Source organism: Bubalus bubalis, chromosome X (genome assembly GCF_019923935.1).
Source record: "Bubalus bubalis isolate 160015118507 breed Murrah chromosome X, NDDB_SH_1, whole genome shotgun sequence".
Lineage (NCBI taxonomy): Eukaryota > Metazoa > Chordata > Mammalia > Artiodactyla > Bovidae > Bubalus > Bubalus bubalis.
The window spans coordinates 29,460,757-29,480,209 of NC_059181.1; the positions used below are offsets into that span (position 1 = coordinate 29,460,757).

Consider the following 19,453-nt stretch of genomic DNA (forward strand, 5'->3'; position numbering starts at 1 on the left):
TCTAGGTCCATCATGTTGCAGATTGGCGGTTGCACAAGAAGGGGTTGGAGGATGGGTGAAATGGGTGTAAATGACCAAATGGCATAAACATTCACAACTTTCACTTACAAAATAATAAGCCCTAGTGTTCTTTCCTGGAGAATCCCAGGGACGGGGGAGGCCTGGTGGGGCTGCCGTCTATGGGGTCACACAGAGTCAGACACGACTGAAGCGACGTAGCAGGCCAACAGCAGCAGGATATAATGTACAGCATCGTGACTGTAGTAATCATTGCTCTTGTTAGTCGCAAGTGATTTCCTACTCTCTGCAACCCCATGGATTGTAGCTTGTCAGCCCTCTGTCTAGGGAATTTTCCATGCAAGAATACTGGATTGGGTTGCCGTGTCCTCCTCCAGGGCCTCTTCCCAACCCAGGAATTGAACCCACATCTCCTGCCTCAACAGGCAGATTGTTACCCTGAGCCACCAGGAGAACATAGTTAATAATATTGTATTGTATATGTGAAAGTTCCTGAGAGATATATGTTTTTAAAGCGAGCTATAGTTGTTGTGGCTTCCCTGGTGGCTCAGATGGCAAAGAATCTGCCAATGTAGGAGACCTGGGTTGATCACTTAGGCAGGAGATCCCTGTTGAAGGGAATGGTTACCCACTCCAGTGGGTAATTCTACTTGGAGAACTCCATCGATAGAGGAGCCTGGCGGGCTACCCTTAGGGTCAAAAAGAGTTGAACAAGACTGGCAACTAGCACTTTCAGTTTATTCATAGCTGATGTACAATATTCTATGTCAGGGACACAACAAGTGATTACAATTTGTAAATGCTATGTCCATTTATAGTTGTTATACAATTTTGGCTATATCCCCTTTGTTTTGCAATAATCCTTATAGCTTATCTATTTATACATATGAGTTGCACCTCTCAATCTTCTATCCCTGCCCTTACCCTCCCCCTTGCGCTCTCCCCTGGTAAACACTACTAGCTTGTTCTCTGTATCTGTCAGTCTGCTCATCTCCCTAGTCGTTTATTTTGTAACTCTCCATATAAATGGTATTATACAGCATTGTCTTCCTCTCTCTCAAATATTTCAGTTAACATAATGCCTTCCAATCAATCCGTTCTTGAAAATGGCAAAGTTCATTCTTTTTATGATGAGTAATATTCCATTGTGTATGTGTGGATCTTTTCTTTCTTTTTTTTTTTTAATTTTATTTTATTTTTAAACTGAACACTGTATTAGTTTTGCCAAACATCAAACGAATCGCCACAGGTATCATGTGCTCCCCATCCTGAACCTCCTCCTCCTCCCTCCCCACACCATCTCTCTGGGTTGTCCCAGTGCACCAGCCCGCATCCAGTATCGTGCATTGAACCTGGACTGGCAACTCGTTTCATATTGATTACACATGTTTGTGTGGATCTTTTCAAATTAGTGGTATTTTTTTCATTTTAGCAGCAATAAAGTAAGTTGAGCACTGAAGATTGATGCTTTTGAACTGTGTGTTGGGAGAAGACTCTTGAGAGTCCCTTGGACTGCAAGGAGATCCAACCAGTCCATTCTGAGGAGATCGCCCTGGGATTTCTTGGGGAGTGATGCTAAAGCTGAAACTCCACTACTTGGCCACCTCGTGCGAGAGTTGACTCATTGGAAAAGACTCTGAGGCTGGGAGGATTGGGGGCGGAGGAGAAGGACGAGGACAGAGGATGAGATGGCTGGATGGCATCACCGACTCGATGGATGTGAGTTTGAGTGAACTGCGGGAGTTGGTGATGGACAGGGAGGCCTGGCATGCTACAATCATGGGGTCGCAAAGAGTTGGACATGACTTAGCAGCTGAACTGAATCACGTTTATTCAAGCTTTAATGCAGGGTTATTCTGACTTTAAGGTAACATCACATGGATACTTCTGAGTACATTCTGAAAAATTCTTTTCTACTTATTTCTGTTTTATAGATCTATGCAACTCTGGCACTGGGGAGGCTATCTCTGGGTTCTGATCATGTAGCAGTGAATAAATGGCCGGAAATTCAGAAATCATGAAAGCAAGAGACCACAGTGATCTTAGAGTAGTGAACTGAGTGTTGCCATTAGTGTTCATGTCTGGATGACAAATTCTGTTGCAAAAGCACCCTTAGGTAGTGTGAACAGGTAGTTTTTAGGGAAATGAATTGTAAGAGAGAATACACTGCCTCAACAGGGTCTGCCACTCTTTTTCGTAATTGTGGTTTGCCAATGAAATGTATCATCCCCAACTGGACCTGTAGAATATTGTGCTGGAGGGTCCCTGGCCACCTCACTAAGTTCCTTATTAATCAATTTCAGGGCCACAGTCTGCATTTTGTCTGACTCCTCACTGTCTCAGTGTGTGCTCAAAGGTCCAGCCAAAACTCCTGATTATCTGGTGGCTGGGAAGGACTATCTCTTCATCTCATACTGGCTCTGCCAGTCACAGGTGCCTTCTTAATAAACAGGAAGGTTGGACTGGGGTGGGGTCACTGGCAGAGAGTAGATGAGGCTGGAGGGAAGGGGCGACGAGCAGTGGAAACCCTTAGACTCAGAAAAGCATCAGGTACCTTACGGAGACCATCCAAATTAGTGGGTTATTTTTTTTTTTTTCAGATATACACCCGGGAGTGCGAATGCTGGGTCATGTGTTAGTTCTGGTTTTAGATTTTGAGGACCCTCCTTACTGTTATCCATGGTGGCTGCACCAATTGACATTCCCAACAACAGTGTACAAATCATGTCCACATGCTCACCAACATTTGTTACTTCTGTTCCTTTTGGCTTAGAGCCCTTCTGATAGGCATAAGATAATACCTCATTGTGGTTTACATTTGCATTCATTTGACGATTAACGATGTTGAACATCTTTTCATGTGCCTCTTACCAGCTGTATGTCTTCTTTAGAAAACTGTGTATTTAAGTCTTCTGCCCATCTTTTTCTTGATTTTTTTTTAAACTGTTATATCAACTGTTTATATATTTTGGATATTAACCCCTTATTGGTTACATCATTGGCAAATATTTTGTCCCATATAGTAGGTTGGCTTTTCATATTGTTGATGGTTTCCTTTGCTGTCCAAAAGCTTTTAACTTTAATTTGCTTATATTTCCCTAGCTTTAGGAGACAGATATAAAAAACTGTTGTTATGATTTATGTCAAAGGGTGTTCTGCACATATTATCTTCTAAGAAGAGTTTTATGGTTTCCACTCTTATAGCTAGGTCTTTAATCCCTTTTCAGTTTACTTTTGTATATAGTGTTAGAGAATATACTGATCTCATTCTTTGAGAGCTACATGTCAAAGAATGAGATTAGAGCGTAAATACAATTTGGTAATGTCAGAAAATTAAATGTGCTTTTACATTTGAGCCAGTAATTCAGTGTTTTCAGAAATTAACTCTGAAGAGACATCCACGAACACATGAAAATACGAAAATGCCTGTGCCCATGTTAATTGAGGGAACATGATATATCCACAGAGTAGAGTACTACGAAGCTATAAAAAGGAATGAGTACAATTTTGTAAAGTAATCTGGAGTGCTTCCATGATAGATAGAGATATATAAAAGAATGTGGGAGTTTGGGGCTAATGTCAATGATACCAAGTCCAGTGCCTTCCCATTCTGGTATGAGGAGGCTTTGAGAGCTGAAGAAGAGAGAGCCAGAGCCAGAGCTGCAGCCAGGGCTCCTATGGTGCCAGGGCCAGTGCACTTTCTGGAGCATGTCCAAATTTCCTCCCACCCCTAGTGAAGTCTGAGCAGATACTTCACATTGCATTTCAAGAAAGCAGGCAATCTTCCCACTAGCGGAGGGCCATGGTGGGGCTCATGGAAATTCAGCATATAACGTATTTGTGTTCCTATATAATATGCACAAATTGGAAGTTTTTCTTTTCTCTGTTTTTAAATGTTGTTCCCTTTAATTAAAGATGTGTTTGGCTTCAAAGTCCAAGTATACTAATGGCACAGCTCCCACATGTACTGCATATTATCAAGTCGAAAAATAAGAAATTTGTTATTGCATAGCACAGACTGAAATCCTTGAATCATTTCTTGTCACTCGGAACAAGATAACATGATATTGGAATATGGATTTTTTTGTGAAAATGGTAATTTTTCCACAGTGAAGTCTGTGATTATCAGATACAGAAAAAAGTCTTAAGAGGCATTCACTTCTTCGTTTGTTTTATTTGCTTTAGTCTTTCTTTGTAAAATTGAAGTTTATTTACCTGGATTGGCTTCGCTTATTTAAGACTGTGGGAGAAGTGAAATCCCAGTAAATTGCTTTCTTGCACACTTGCACTGTAATTGTTCAGATATCAATTTAGCATCTGCTCTTTGGAAGGCTTCTGGGTGGTTTTGGGGATGCTAAGAAATATAAACTCAACCCCATAAATTCTAGAGTCTAAGAGCAGCATTCATATAAAGTAGCTGGTGAACTGAGATCTAGGGGCCCAATAAAAATGAGGTGTAAGGAGGTGAGGGGATTGAGGGCTTCCTCATGAGGAGTCTAGTGTAAATACACTGAGGCAAGGCACTTGGAGACTTTAGGACAATAAAAGTCCGGCAGTGGAAGGTAGTTTTAAGTTAGGCTCCAGGGCGAGCCCACCAGGGAGGCTGTGGAAACACTGAATAGGGGTCAGACCCTCAGATGGCGGGTCTCAAAGTTGAGAGACTTAAGCCTGGAATGGAAAACTACCCTGAACAATTGCTTTGGAATTAGCTGCCATGTCTGCAGGCTCTTTAGTTGTGGCATGTGAGATTTTTAGTTGTGGCACATGAACTCTTGGTTGTGACATGTGGGATCCAATTACCTGACCAGGGATTGAACCCAGGCCCCCTGCATTGGGAGCACAGAGTCTTAACCACTCAACCAACAGCAGGAGGGTACTGAAAGTAAAGATTTTTAAACTACCCTAAATCTGGTGGCTCAGATGGTAAAAAATCTGCCTGCAATGCGGGAGACCTGAGTTCAATCACTGGGTTGGGGAGATCCCCTGGAGGAGGGCAACCCACTCCAATATTCTTGCCTGGAGAATCCCCATGGACACAGGAGCCTGGCAGGCTGCAGTCCATGGTGTTGTAAAGTGTCAGATATGACTGAGCAAATAAGCAGACACCCTAATCTGGCTGAAGAGAAGGAATATATCAGCTCCTTTTCTCTGACAGCATAACATCTTTCCCGAGTTCCTTGATTTCTACTGCATGTTCCTAATCTTAGATTACTTTTGGGACCAAGACCTGTTTTCTCCAAATTTGCTAGAGGTTAACTGTTCAATGTCTGTAGGAATATGCATTTCCCAAGAAGCCTTTAATCAAGTGACAGATGCTGATATGGGAACCTCCATGAAGGAGGACTGAGGAGACAATCACCACTGAATATAGTGGTCATCCAAAGACTAAGAAGTGGAATGTTAGATGAGTAGAAGGCAGAGACCCAGGTTGTAGTAGATGTAGTATGTTGAGCAAAAGGAATCCGAAAGGACTAGAGTTGCATCCCCACTGTCTGTTCTCAGAGGCCCTGATGGACTACGATCACATGAGGATCACCCTGACTTCCCACTTGGAATTCTCAGGAGACTAGGACCTTGACGTAGGACAAGCAGCTTCATAAACCAGAGAGTGGAGTTACAGGATTCGTCATGAGTCAATGTGAGGACCTGAAAGTGAACTCATGGTAGCACACACTATAAAAGGAGGCCCTGGAAAATCACTGATGCTGTGGTCCCCAGGAAGCGCTGGGCACAGATGTCAGGTTGATTTCAGTCTGGAAAGTCTCAGCGAGGTGAGGCCTTTGTCTAATAGGATCAGCCTGTTTCGCAGAGGGACGGACCTGAACCCAAGGAGGACGACACATACGATGCTGAGTGTTAGACAGGACCCCTGGAGAGGGATCCAAACACATTTCTGTAAATTCTTAGCCCTGAGAGACCCAGAAGAGCTACTTCTGAGTGGTCCCCTCATTCAACCTGTGTGATCTTAGGGAGGACAGGGCCTCCTCTAGCAGAATCGGACCCCAGATCTGCAGAGGGGGGCATCTTGACCATAACCGGACTTAAGGTGAGGACTATCAGTGCTAGTGAGAGGGTCTCTCCCCCTACGAGGGAGGCTCACTGAGTGGCGCCCCCTCCTGATAAGCAGAGATGCTCAGAGCAGCACCCTGACTCCCAACACTAGGGACTTGGGAAGGCGAGGGCTTCGTTTGGGAGCTGGAGAACTCGAGTTCGTAGAAGGAGGTGTCCTGGGCTCTGATAACACTGCACAAGGAGGACCCAGGGACGGATGAATATTGAGCTACCGGGTTTCTGTAGCACCCCGCCCCTGCCCCCTGCCCCTGCCCCGCCCCTAGGAGACCCCACGTACGAACGTATGCAGGACTCCTCTTTTCCGCTTTCGAGGCGAGGAGCGCGACTGGTAGCTGCAGCGTCTGTTCAGCGGAGATTGTGTACTGGACTGGTCCGGAGCCAAGGTGAGGACCTGAATGTAGCTGAAGTGAATTTCCCAACCCCTCCCTGTAAGAAAAGTGACCCAACCGCATCCCACCCCTGCAATCTACAGTGTAACATGCCCTGTCCCGAGTTGCGGGCCGAGGAGCCATCTTGTTGCCACGTGGAGGGTCGGTGGCGGCTCGGGCTGCTTTGTTGAAAGAGGATGGATTCTTTATGCGTTGGAAGTGGTATTTGCCCTCAACAGGTGAAAAGATGGGGCTTTCAGCGCTCACAGGGCTATCTCCTTCCAAAGTGGTGGCTGCACAGAAGTCATTCCTGCAACCAATGCTGCAGTGCCACACAGTAGTGGCCCCCAATCTTTTTGGCACCAGGGGATCGGTTTCTTGGAAGACAATTTTTGCATGGGGTGGGGTGCAGTGTGGGATGGGGTGTGATGCGGTGGACAAAGGAGGGTGGGGTGGCATGAGGGTAGGGTGGGTAGGCTAAAGGGATGGTTTCAGGATGCTTCAAGTGCATTACATTGTTTACTTTATTTCTGTTATTATTACATCCCCTCCCGCTCAGATCATTAGGCATTAGAATAAGAAGGTTTGGACCCCTACCATAGGGGTCCAAATTACCATAGTGTAATTCAGGCTGAGAGAACCCGTCATTTTTGCATGGTGTGCGGGGGCTGGCGGGGTTTGGGGATAAGGGGCGTTCAGGTAGAGAAAGGCCTTTATATAAAAGGATATGGACCTAGAGGGTATTATGTATTTTAAGTGAAATGAGTCAGAGAAAATGAAATACTATATGATTTCACTTCTGTGAGGAATCTGAAAAACAGAAACAATTATAGAAGCAAGAGAGAAAAAACAGGTGGTTGATGGGGGTTAGGGTTAGGGGTGTGGGGGAGAAGAGAAAGAGGTGAGAAAGGTTAAGATGTAACTACCAGTTACATAATAAAAAGCAATGGGTGTGAAAGGTAAATAAATAAAGACATAGAATGATAGATAAGGTAACCCCATGAGGCATAGGGAGGAGTCTCAGCCTTAGAAGGAGTCAAGCTAGGACCTTCAGTGCTAGTCAGCAGGCCTGGCATCCAAGCAGATTGCTGCACTAAGGAGCAGCCCTGCTCTCAGGTCTGGGCATCCCCAAACAAGGTAGCTGGATATGGAGCCCCCAGCATCTCCTCTAGCCACTCAGGGAGGTGAGAGCTTTGCTCTGGGGCATGCAGACTCGGGTCAGCAGAGGGAAGACCCCAAACCCTACCCAAACTGGAGGCCAGAATCCTGAGTGAGGACTGAGGGAGCCCCTGAGTCCAGAACTGGGGCAGGGGGTGGGGGTCGAGAGTGCTGCCCTTGTGGTTAGCAGCATAGCCCCAAATCATTTTTGGCGGAATGTGGCTCACTCTGTCAGCTTGGGTCCTCTTGGGAAAGGTGAAGTCCTTTCACAGGGTCTTGGGCTCAGGTCTGCAGAAGGCAGAGTCCCAGGAAGGATGCGGAGTCGAGGGGAAGATCCATACACGGTAGAGAGAGCCACATCTGATGCCGCCTCAGCTGTCAGCCCTGGGGGTCCCAGGGAAGAGCTGGCCAGTTCTGGTGCCCCTGATTTTGCCTGTGGGGTCCGAGGGAGATGAGGGCCTGGTTTCAGGTCTGCCTGCCCAGGTTAGGAGAAAACGAGGAGTCCTAGGCCATAAGAGATGTTGAAGCACCAATTCTATGTGAGGAAGGAGACAACTGACTCCCCCAGAACAGAGGAGCCCACACAGAGTGCCGCCTCTGCCATCATCCTGGGAAGCCGGGTTAGAGCTCTCAGGCAGAGATGCCCTCTCATTTTCTCCAAGGATGGTTTCAGGGACATTCAGGTTTGACTCTGATGGGTGAGGCCTCATTCAACATAGGGAGGAAGACCGGTTCCTAAAGGGATTGACAGTGGTAACACTGAATGAACATGCCAGAACCCCACCCAGAAGGAAGTGAACAACATAGTCGCATCACTCCTCTCAGACCTGGGAGACCCAGGCATGGGGACCAGATGACCCCCACTTGCTTCTGCCCAGAGCCTCGCAGGGAGGTGAGGAACCTCGATGATGGGGGTATGGGTTCAGGTCCGCCACTGGAGCATTTGCAGCTAGTACCAGGAGCCCAGAAGAGGACCTAAGAATTGAGGGACCATCCAGCTACCCCGTGACAACAGAGGGCAGTGCAGAATCTCTTCCTGACTGTCCGCATCAGGAGTCCACACACAGCTGTAGCTAGAGATCGGGAAAATGTCGCTGCTTTCTAGTAGGTCTCAGGGAGATGGGGGCCTTAGTAGGAGGGGAGAGATCTCAAGTCGAGACAGAGATTTCCTGGTCTTGCCAGGAGTCACAGAGTCATGATAAGGACCCAGAGACATGACTTAGATGAGCACCTACCCAAAGCAGTGGGGGCCTGCAAAGTCCCAGTCCCTGTCTGCCCTGGGGCACCTCAGGCAGAGATTGCCAGATGTCACCCCTCACTTTCAGCCCCAGGAACTCAGGGAGATGTGGGCCTTGATCTGAGGCCAGAAAACTCAGGGTGGACTAAGGGAGGAACATAAATCACATCCAAGTGCGGACTAAAGGGGCCAGTGATGACAGAACAGTGAAGTCCTACAGAGTCCAGCCCCTGCTGCCATCCCAGGGAGGTCAGGGACAGGGATGACGAGAGGTGGCTCACACTTTCTTTCACCTTGGGAACCTCAGCGTGCTCAGGTCAGCAGAGGGAGAATTTCTAACATTTGCCAGGACTCACAGAGAAGATGCTGAGGACTGTGGGAAACTCCCAGAATTCCTCGCACTGTCACTCCTTGGTGCCCCCAGGCATACATGGCCGGCAGAAGTGTGCCTCACTCACAGCTAACAGGGAAGTGAGCACCTTAGTCTAATGGGTCAGCAGAGGAAGGAATCTTAAACTCTGCCCTGAGTAAAATCTGGGGACCTTGCATGAGTAGCACCCATTACAGGGCCTCAACCCCCTGCTGCAGCTATTCTGGCCCCAGAGACCATGGGCGGTAGGGCCAGGTAAGGCCACCCTGGCTTTCCCCATTCGATCTCAGGGAGCTGTTGGCCTTGCTGTGAAGAAAGGTCCTCAAGCCAGGAGAGAAAGGAGCCCCCAGATCCTCCCAGGAGTCAAAGTGGGGACTGCGAATGAGGACTGAAGGTAGCACGCTCCCCCTTCCAGCTAATCAAATGAACACTAGAGTCTTGCCTGATCCTCTGCTGAGGCCCCTCATTTCTTTGTGTCATTTCTAAGGGAGATGAGGTTCTTCACCTGAAGAGGCAGCACCAGAGGTAGGAGGGAGGGGCCCGAACCCTTGGTGTTGACAAGATGAGGACCCTGAATGGTGGAGAACCGAGTTCAGGACAGAGCAGGCCCCCAGAACTGCCAGTGCCATCCACCCCTACCGTGTCCACGACTCGGCTCCTTCTCATGGGTCCCAGGGAGCTTTGAGGTGTCACCTTTCAAGCGGCACATGGCAGGGGTCCCGACCCCACTAAGAGCTGATGTGACAGTTGTGTGTGTGAACGAAGGGACCCAGAAAGGGCCCCGGTCCCAGGATCTTCTGTCAACTGGAGGCAGCCACAGGCAGGCTGTGGCCTGAGGCTGGCACGCGCTCACTTCTTACACAGGGTTCTCAGGGGATGGGCTGACCAAGAACAAGAGGCCAGCAGTTCCTGGAGTAGGGCTCTCAAGGAAACGGGCAGAGCAGCCTTATTCCCTCCATGCTGAAGGAGCTCATCCACTAATCTTCCCTTCTCCAGGTTCCAGCATCACCTACTTCCTGCCTGCTTCCCTGCCCGCTGTGCCTGCTGATAGTCATGCCTCGGGGGCAGAAGAGCAAGCGCCGTGGACGTGAGAAACGCCGCCAGGCACGCATGGAGGCCAAGGATCTCGGGAATGCTCAGGCTGCTGCCACCCCCACCCCTACTTCTGGGGGTACGCCCCCGGGCTCCCCCCCTGCCGGTGCAGGCCAGAAGCCTCAGGGAGCTGCAGCCACTAGCTCTCCTGTTGTAGGGGCTTCACACCCAAGATCTAAAGCACGTGGCAGGGGCCAAGTTGAGGAACGTGAAAATTCCTCCCGGGCCTCAACCTCTGCTAAGACCACTCCTCTAGATCCTCTGACGGAGAAGGCAGGAGTGTTGGTCAATTTCCTGCTTGATAAGTGTAAGATGAAAGAGCCCATTAGGAGGCTAGATATGCGGAAGCTTTTTCACAAAAGGTACAAGACACGCTTCCCCGAGATCCTCAGGAGAGCAGCTAAATGCATGGAGCTGTCATTTGGTCTTGAATTGAAGGAAGGCAAGCCGAATGGTTACTCCTATACCCTGGTCAGCAAGATAGGCCTCATCGGTGATGAGATGCTGAGCAGCAGCTGTGAGGTGCCAAAGAATGGGCTTCTGATGCCTCTGCTGAATGTGATCTACCTGAATGGCAACCGCGCCTCTGAGGCTGATGTCTGGGAGTTCCTGAATGTTCTGGGCATCTATGATGGAAAGCAGCATGTAATCTTTGGGGATCCCAGGAAGCTCATCACGGAAGAGTGGGTGCAGCAGAATTACCTGGTGTATCATCAGATTCCCGACAGCGATCCCCTGAGCTATGAGTTCCTGTGGGGCTCAAGAGCCTACGCTGAAACCAGAAAGATGAAGGTGCTGGAGTTTTTGGCCAAGATCAAGAGTACCATCCCCAGTGCTTTCCCGTTGCATTATGCTGTAGCTTTGGGAGAAGAGAAGAGATCCCGAGGCAGATCTCTAGTTAGGTCTCGTGGTGCTGCCAGGGCCACTGCCTGCTCCAGGGTCCCACCCAGAGATCCATCCAGTGCCCAGTGAGTTCTCAGGCGGCAGCTTCACTTTCTTTGACCAATACTGCCAACCTTTTAAGAAGTGAGAGGCTAAAGTAGGGCTGGAAATGTCAATACGTATCTTCTTTGTGTTCCTGTTTTACACTATTACCTTTCAAATGTTGTTTCATTTCCCAGAATGTTTGTTTAGATTCAGAATCCAAGTTTACGAATGACATGGATCACAGATTTGTTGTTGTCTGTCAGATCTAAGAGTAAGAGTTTTGGTACTGTGTAGTGTAATTCAGAAAATCCTTCCTCTTTTGAGATCCAGAACATGATAACATAGCTTTGGAATAGTAATTTTCTTGGAAATGTGAAAGAATGTTGTAGTTTTAAAACAGATGAAAATCAAGTAAGCTGTAGTCAAGTTTTGATTTATGTTATTCACCTTTGTCTCTCTCTCTATAACATTCAGTAGTACCCTTAGCGATATATTTAGATGTTGTTAGCTTATTCAAGAATGCCGATAAAAACAATGAGAAACTACATTCCTTGCTTGGTGGCTCCTTTATTCCCATCTTTACTTGAGCATCTGCTCTTCAGAAGGTTCTGTGCTGGTGGGGGTGATGCAAAGATAAAGGAGACCCTGTACCTGCCTGTAGATGTCTTGAGTATGTGAGCAGTGATTCCTTAAGGAAGGTGGTGTGATGATCTAAGACAAGTGACAAAAATCAGGGAGGATGCTGGGGAGGGAGTTGGGATGAGAGCAGTGAGGTATAAATTCTCAGCCTTTATTCTCTTAAACCAAAACTTTGAGGTTTGGTATTTTGGCCAAGGTCAATGGTAACATCCCCAGTGCCTTCCCACCCGATTATGAAAAGGCTCTGAGAGAGGATGACGAGAGAGCCCGAGCTGCAGTCAGGGTTTATAGTCCTGCCAAGGCCAGTGTGTGCTCCAAAGTCACGTCTAGCAGTCCCTCCAGCCCCTAGTCAGGTCTGAGGCAACTATTTCACTGCGTTCGACCAACACTCCCAACCTTTTAAGTTGTGAGAGGCTAAGGTGGGGCTGGAAAGCTAATCATAATATACATCTTCTCTGTCTTCCTGTTCCTTCGTGGGAGGTCATTTTAAGTTGGCTGCGTGGTGGGCTGGATGAACCTGTGATAATGGTGAGCCGGGCCCAGATCCCCAGATGGTGGCCCTCAAAGTTGGGAGGCTGAGACTGAAATGCGAAGCTTCCCTGAACAGTTACCCTGAGATTGTGAGTCAGCCAGAGGGAATCTCCACCTAGGGGAAAGAACAGAAGGTATCCAGTGCTCCTGCCCCAGTGCAGGTGAACACAGTCCACAAACCAGGTGTTTGATGCATATTACTGTCTCCTTTGTGATGGGATGTTGAGACGTCACTGTGCTGGCACTCTGGGCCCTGAACAGAAGGAGCCCCAGCACACTCCAAACATGAGGGTATCTCGAGTGTAATCTAGTAGACCTCCTGAGCGGGGCTAGATTTTAGTGGTGGTGAAATACATGAAAATCGGGGTGTTATGTCGGGAGGGCTTTGGGAGGCAGGGGAATTACTGGTCCTTGACACAAATTCTATAAGGTTTTGCGTTGCATCCTGGTAAAACACTTGCCTCTAAATTCAATAACATATTCTCTGATAGAGTAAATTTACTTAGGATTACTTGTTTAGTTGCTAAGTCGTGTCTGACTCATTGTGGCCCCATGGACAGTAGCCTGGCAGGCTCCTCTGTCCATGGAACTTTCCAGGCAAGAATACTGGAGTGGATTGCCAATTCCTTCTCCAGGGGATCTTCACAACCCAGGGATTGAACTGACATCTGGTTGTCAGGTAGATTCTTTACCACTGAGCCACCAGGGAAGCCCTACAGTTTCTTGCTAAGCAGCAGTTTGATTGACTTAGCTTTCTTTGTTTAGAAGACTACATAGTCTCTAGTTTCTCCTGGGTAAAGAAAAATTCCCATAGATGAAGGTAGAAATTCCCATAGATTTTCTTCTGGTATGAAAATAAGCATCATAAGACCTAAACATTGCCAGCTGCAGTGCCAGGTGCTTTACACAAGCTACATATGTTCTGATACTTCTGTAAGACAAGGCTTATCAAATTCACTTAGCAGACAAAGAACTTCTATTCTCCAGGCTGATAAAGTGACAGAACTGAGTGTAGAGCCTGGTCTGAATTGCTCTAGAGGCCATAATGTTTCACTCCTCCCAGTCTGAGGCTGACATATTGTCAGTTCATTTCTCTTGACACTGCCTGGTCACAATCCCCCTGCCTGGCTGTGATCCCCCTCGCTATGGGGGGATACGAGAGCACTCCTGTGGGGTCTGAGAGCCGCTATGGAAACCAGCAAGGTAGAAGCCCTGGAGTTTTTGGCCAAGGTCAACTATACTGTCCCCACTGCATTCCTGCCCCCATTATGAGGCGACTTGGAGAGAGGACGTAGAGAGCACTGGAGCCAGAGCTGCAGCCAGGGCTGGCACTTCTACCTCGGGCAGTGATGGCCCTTCTGTGGCCAGTGCCCAGTCCATGGCCGCATCCAGCCACTCATCTCACCTCTAGTGTGGTCTGAATCTGTTCTTCACTTTGTGATCAGAAAAGCCTGTCAACCTGTGTTCCTGATACGCGTCAATAACTTTTCGACTTACCCTTTTCTTGCGGGGGGTGAGGCGGTAATTTTCAAGTGATTTTCTTTTCAGTACTAAGTTTATTTAGATTCAGATCATAAGCTTATGAATGACACGGGGTCACACACTTATTGCTGTTTACCAGATTTAGAAATAAGAATTTTGCTTTCTGAAATACAAACTGAAAAATTTTAAATCATCTGTGTGATCCAGAGCAAGATTACGTGGCATTGGAATAGGGGTATCCTTGGTCATGTGAAAAACCCCACACTAAGATAGGATAAGAAGAGGAAAAAAATTTAAAGTGGTTCAGTTATGGGTCTAGCTTACTGTATTCAGTCTCTCATTCCTAAATTTCAAAGATGTATACCTTTTAAATTTAGAAGCATTATAACTTTTGCATTTAGGATATACTTAAATTATTAAAGAAAATGTGGGTTTATGAAAATGTAAATTGATGCAGCCACTATGGAAAATAGTATAGATGCTCATAAAAAAATTGAAAATAGAACTACCATGTGATCTGGCAAGTCTACTCCTGGAAATTTAGCTGAAAGAAATGAAGCCAACACCTGGAAAAGATATCTGCACCCCCCATGTTCGTTGAAACATTATTTACCATAACCAAATTATGAAAACAATATAACTGCCCATTAATGGATGAATGGATAAAGATAATGTCACATAGACACACACACACACACACTCATCCTCACTCAGATGTTCTTTAGCCAATAAAAGAAAAAAAGGAAATCTGGCCATTTGCAGTAACACAGTTGCACCTTGAGGGCATTATGCTAAGTGAAATAAGTCAGAGAAAGACAAATACTATATAATCTCACTTATATGTGAAGATTTTTGAAAAATGAACTCACAGAGAATAGATTAGTGGTTGCCGCCAGTGGGGGTTGGAGGATGGATGAAATGCGTATAAGTGGCCAAACGGCATAAACTTTCACAACTTTAATGTACAAAATAAAGAAGTCCTGGAGATATAATGTACAGCATGGTGACTAGTTAATCATTGCTGTTGTTAAGTCGCCAAGTGGTTTCCTACTCTGCAACCCCGTGGATTGTAGCTTGCCAGCCTCCTCTGTCTATGGAATTTTCCTTGCAAGCATACTGGATTCAGTTGCCATGTCCTTCTCCAGGGGATCTTCCCGAAACAGGAATCAAACCCTCATCTCCTGCATCAACAGGAAGATTCTTTACTGCTGAGCCACCAGAGAACCCCATAGTTAATAATACTGTATTGTATATGTGAAAGTTCCTGGGAGAATTGATTTTTTTGAAGTGAGGTATAGTTGATGTGGGCTTCCCTGGTGGCTCAGATGGCAAAGAATCTGCATGAAAGGCAGGAGACCTGGGTTCAATCCCTGGGTCAGGAAGATGCCCTGAAGAAGGGAATGGTTACCCACTCCAGTATTCTGGCCTGGAGAATTCCATGGACAAAGGAGCCTGGTATGCTACAGTCTATGTGGTCAAAAAGAGTTGGACAAGACTGAGCAACTAATACTTTCACTTCATTTTCATAGTTGATGTACAATATTTTATAAATTACAGATGAATAACAAAGTGCTTCACAGTTTTTAAAGCTTATGTTCCATTTACAGTTATTATAAAATACTGGCTATATCCCCTTTGTTGTACAATATATCCTTGTTGCTTATTGTGTACATATTAGTTTGCACCTCTTAGTCTTCTGTCCCTGTCCTTCACCTCCTGCTTGCCACTCCCCACTGGTAACCACTAGCTTGTTCTCTATATCTGTGAGTCTGCTTCATTCCCCTAGTCTTTTATTTTTTAAATTCTCCATGTCAGTAGTATCATACAGCATTTGTCTTCCTCTATCTCACTTATTTCATTAATACCATCCAACTATTTACTAATTAATAGCATAATACCCTCCAACTCCATACATGCTGTTGAAAGATTGCAAAAGTTCATTCTTTTTAATGACTGAGTAATATTCCATTATGCGTGCACACACGTGTGTGTGTATGTGTGTGTGTGTGTGTGTAGGTTGTATACATATAGATTACTTTTGTACCTTGGCAAATGTCAGTAATGCTGCTATGAACATTGGAGTGCATGGAATTTTTGAATTAGTGAACTTTGTTTTCATTTTAAACAGTAATTTAAAGTTTATTCAAGCTTTAATGCAGGTTATTCTGACTTTAAGTTAGCATTACATGGCATACTTCTGAGTCCATTCCTGAAAAATTCTGTTGTACTTCTCTCTGTCTGTTTTATAGATCTGTGCAACCTCTGGCACTGGGGAGGGGGTCATTGGGGTTCAGAACACATAGCAGGGAACAAATGGATACCAGAACTGTAGAAATCATGAAAGCAAGAGACCACAGTGATCTTAGAGTAGCGAACCTAGTGCTGCCATTAGTGTTCATGTCCGGATGATAAATTCTGTTGCAAATGCACCCTTAGGTAGCGTGAACGGGTAGTCTTTAGGGAAATGAATTGTCGCAGAGAATACACTGCCTCAATATGGGCTGCCATTCTTTTTCGTAATTGTGGTTTCCCAATGAAATGTATCATCCCCAACTGGACCTGTAGAATATTGTGCTGGAGGGTCCCTGGCCACCTCACTAAGTTCCTTATTAATCCATTTCAGCGCCACAGTCTGTGCTTTTTGTCTGACTCCTCACTATCAGTGTGTGAAGGTCCGGCCAAAACTCCTGATTATCTGGTGGCTGAGAAGGACTACCTCTTCATCTCACACTGGCTCTGCCAGACAAAGGTGCCTTCTTAATAAACAGGGAAGTTGGACTGGGGTGGGGTCACTGGAAGAGAGTAGATGAGGCCGGAGGGGAAGGGGAGACGAGCAGTGGAAACCCTTAGACTCAGACAAGCATCGAGTACCTGACGGAGACCATCCAAATTAGTGGGTTCTTTTTTTTTTTCAGATATACACCCAGGAGTGGGATTGCTGGGTCATTTGGTAGTTCTCTTTTTAGATTTTGAGGACCCTCCTTACTGTTATCCATGGTGGCTGCACCAATTGACATTCCCACCAACAGTGTATAGATCATGTCCACATGCTCACCAACATTTGTTACTTCTGTTCCTTTTGGATGATAGCCCTTCTGATAGGTATAAGATAATACCTCATTGTGGTTTAAATTTGCATTCATATGATGATTAACGATGTTGAACATCTTTTCATGTGCCTCTCGGCCATTTGTATGTCTTCTTTGCAAAAATGTGTATTTAAGTCTTCTGACCATTTTTTTTAATCTTTTTTTAAACTGTTGAGTTATATAAGCTGTTCATATATTTTGGATATTAACCCCTTATTGGTTATATTATTGGCAAATATTTTTTCCCATATAGTAGGTTGTCTTTTCATTTTGCTGATGGTTTCCTTTTCTGTGCAAGTTTTTACCTTTAAATACATCTCATTTATTTATTTTTGCTTTTATTTTCCTAGCTTTAGGAGACAGATCAAAAAAATATTATTATGAATTATATCAAAGAATGTCCCACTCATAGTGCCTTCTAAGAGTTTTATAGTTTCCACTCATATTTAGGTCTCTAATCCATTTTCAGTTTATTTTTGTATATAGTATTAGACAATGTACTAATCTCATTCTTTGACAGCAACATGTCAAAGAATAAGATTAGAGCCTAAACACAACTTGGTATTATCAGAAAACTAAATATGCTTTTACATTTGAGCCAGTAATTACTTTTCAGAAAGGAACCCTGAAGAGACATCCACAACCATATGAAAATAGTTACATATCCATGAACATGTTAACTGAAGGAACATGATATATATATATATATCCACAGAGTGGAGTACTATACAGCTATAAAAAATAATGAGCATGATCTTTGTAAACTAATATGGAGTGCTTCCGTGATAGATAGAGATATATAAAAGAATGTGGGAGTTTGGGGCTAATGTCAATGATACCAAGTGCAGTGCCTTCGCATCCTGGTATGAAGAGGCTTTGAGAGCTGAAGAAGAGAGAGCCAGAGCTGCAGCCAGGGCTCCTACGGTGCCAGGGCCAGTGCAATTTCCAGAGCATGTCCAAAGCTCCTCCCACCCCTAGTGAAGTCTGAGCAGATACTTCACATTGCATTTCAAGAAAGCAAGCAGTCTTCCAACTAGCAGAGGGCCAAGGTGTTTCATGGAAACACAGCATGTAATGTATTTGTGATCCTATACAATATGCAAAAATTAGAGGTTTTTCTTTTTTCTGTTTTTAAATGTTGTTCCTTTTAATTAAAGATGTGTTTAGCTTCAGAGTCTAAGTATACTAATGGCACAGCTCCCCCTTGTACTGTAGATTATCAAGTTGAAAAATAAGAATTTTCATATTACATAGCACAGACTGAAATCCTTGAATCATTTCTTGTCATTCAGAACAAGAAAACATGATATTGGAATATGGATTTTTTGCAAAAATGGAAATTATTCCACAGTGAAGTCTGTGTGATTATCAGATACAGAAAAAAAAATCTTGAGAGGTATTCACTTCTTGGTTTGTTTTCTTCCTTTTAGTCTTTCTTTGTAAAACTGAAGTGTATATACCTGGATTGGCTTAGCTTATTTAAGAATGTGGGAGAAGTGAAAACCCAGTAAACTTTACTTCTTGCACACTTTCACTGTAATTCTTCAAATATCAATTTAGCATCTGTTCTTTGGAGGCTTCTGAGTAGTATTGGGGATGCTAAGAAAAATAAACCGAACCATTTCCCATAGAATTCTAGAGTCTAAGAGAACAATTCATATAAAGTAGCTTGTGAACAAAGATCTAGGGGCCCAATAAAAATGAGGTGTAAGGAGGTGAGGGGATTGAGGGCTTCCTCATGAGGAGTCTAGTGTAAATACACTGAGGCAAGGCACTTGGAGACTTTAGGACAGTAAATGTCCATGGGAGGTAATTTTAAGTTAGGCTACATGTTGAGCCCACCGGGGAGGCTGTGGAAACACTAAATTGAGGCCAGACCCTCAGATGGTGGGTCTCAAAGTTGAGAGACTTAAGCCTGGAATGGAAAACTACCCTGAACAATTACTTTTCAATTATCAGGCTTCCCAGGCCGCTCAGTGGTCAAGAATCCACCTGCCAATGCAGGACATGTGGGTTCATTCCCTGGATCAGGAAGATCCCCTGGAGGAGGAAATGGCTACCCAATCCAGTATTTTTGCCTGGAGAATCCCATGGACAGAGCAATCTGTTCAGTCCATGGGGTAGAAAAGGGTCAGACATGACCGAGTGACTAAACAGCAACATGAGTAGACCAGACAGAAATCCCCCCCGGGGTGGGGATGGAATGTGCCCTGTGCTCCTGCCCCAGTGCCCGTGAACACAGTGCACAACCTAGATGTTTCATGCACATCATCTCCAAGGAGATTCTGTGAAATAAAAGTAATAGTAGAATGAAACCGGAAACTCAGAAGCCAGTGGGCTGACACTCTGCTGTGAGTCATGGAAACAGAGCTCATTTTATTGAAAGAGCATTCCATTCAGCGGTTTTGGCTGTGTTGATAATTCCACAAAGTGTATGAGATGAGTATATTTTAGGTGATGGTGAAATTGA

The 19,453-nt window shown here is 45.3% G+C and overlaps 1 protein-coding gene and 1 pseudogene across 2 annotated transcripts in view; one reads left to right on the top strand and one right to left on the bottom strand.

Annotated features, from left to right (window-relative positions):
- The window catches only part of LOC112582713 (melanoma-associated antigen B1-like), a 37,523-nt gene that overhangs the window by 10,847 nt on the left and 7,223 nt on the right, over nt 1–19,453 (top strand). The window contains exon 2 of one of the 2 annotated variants that reach the window (XM_025277609.3): nt 10,220–11,788. The exons of the other annotated variant lie outside the window; for it this stretch is intronic. Coding sequence (XP_025133394.3) covers nt 10,277–11,287 — 1,011 coding nt within the window. The 5' untranslated portion in view covers nt 10,220–10,276 and the 3' untranslated portion in view covers nt 11,288–11,788. Of the gene's footprint in view, nt 1–10,219; nt 11,789–19,453 lie in introns of those variants that run through there. 2 annotated transcript variants of the gene reach the window in all.
- LOC123465415 lies at nt 16,077–16,890 on the bottom strand (annotated as a pseudogene).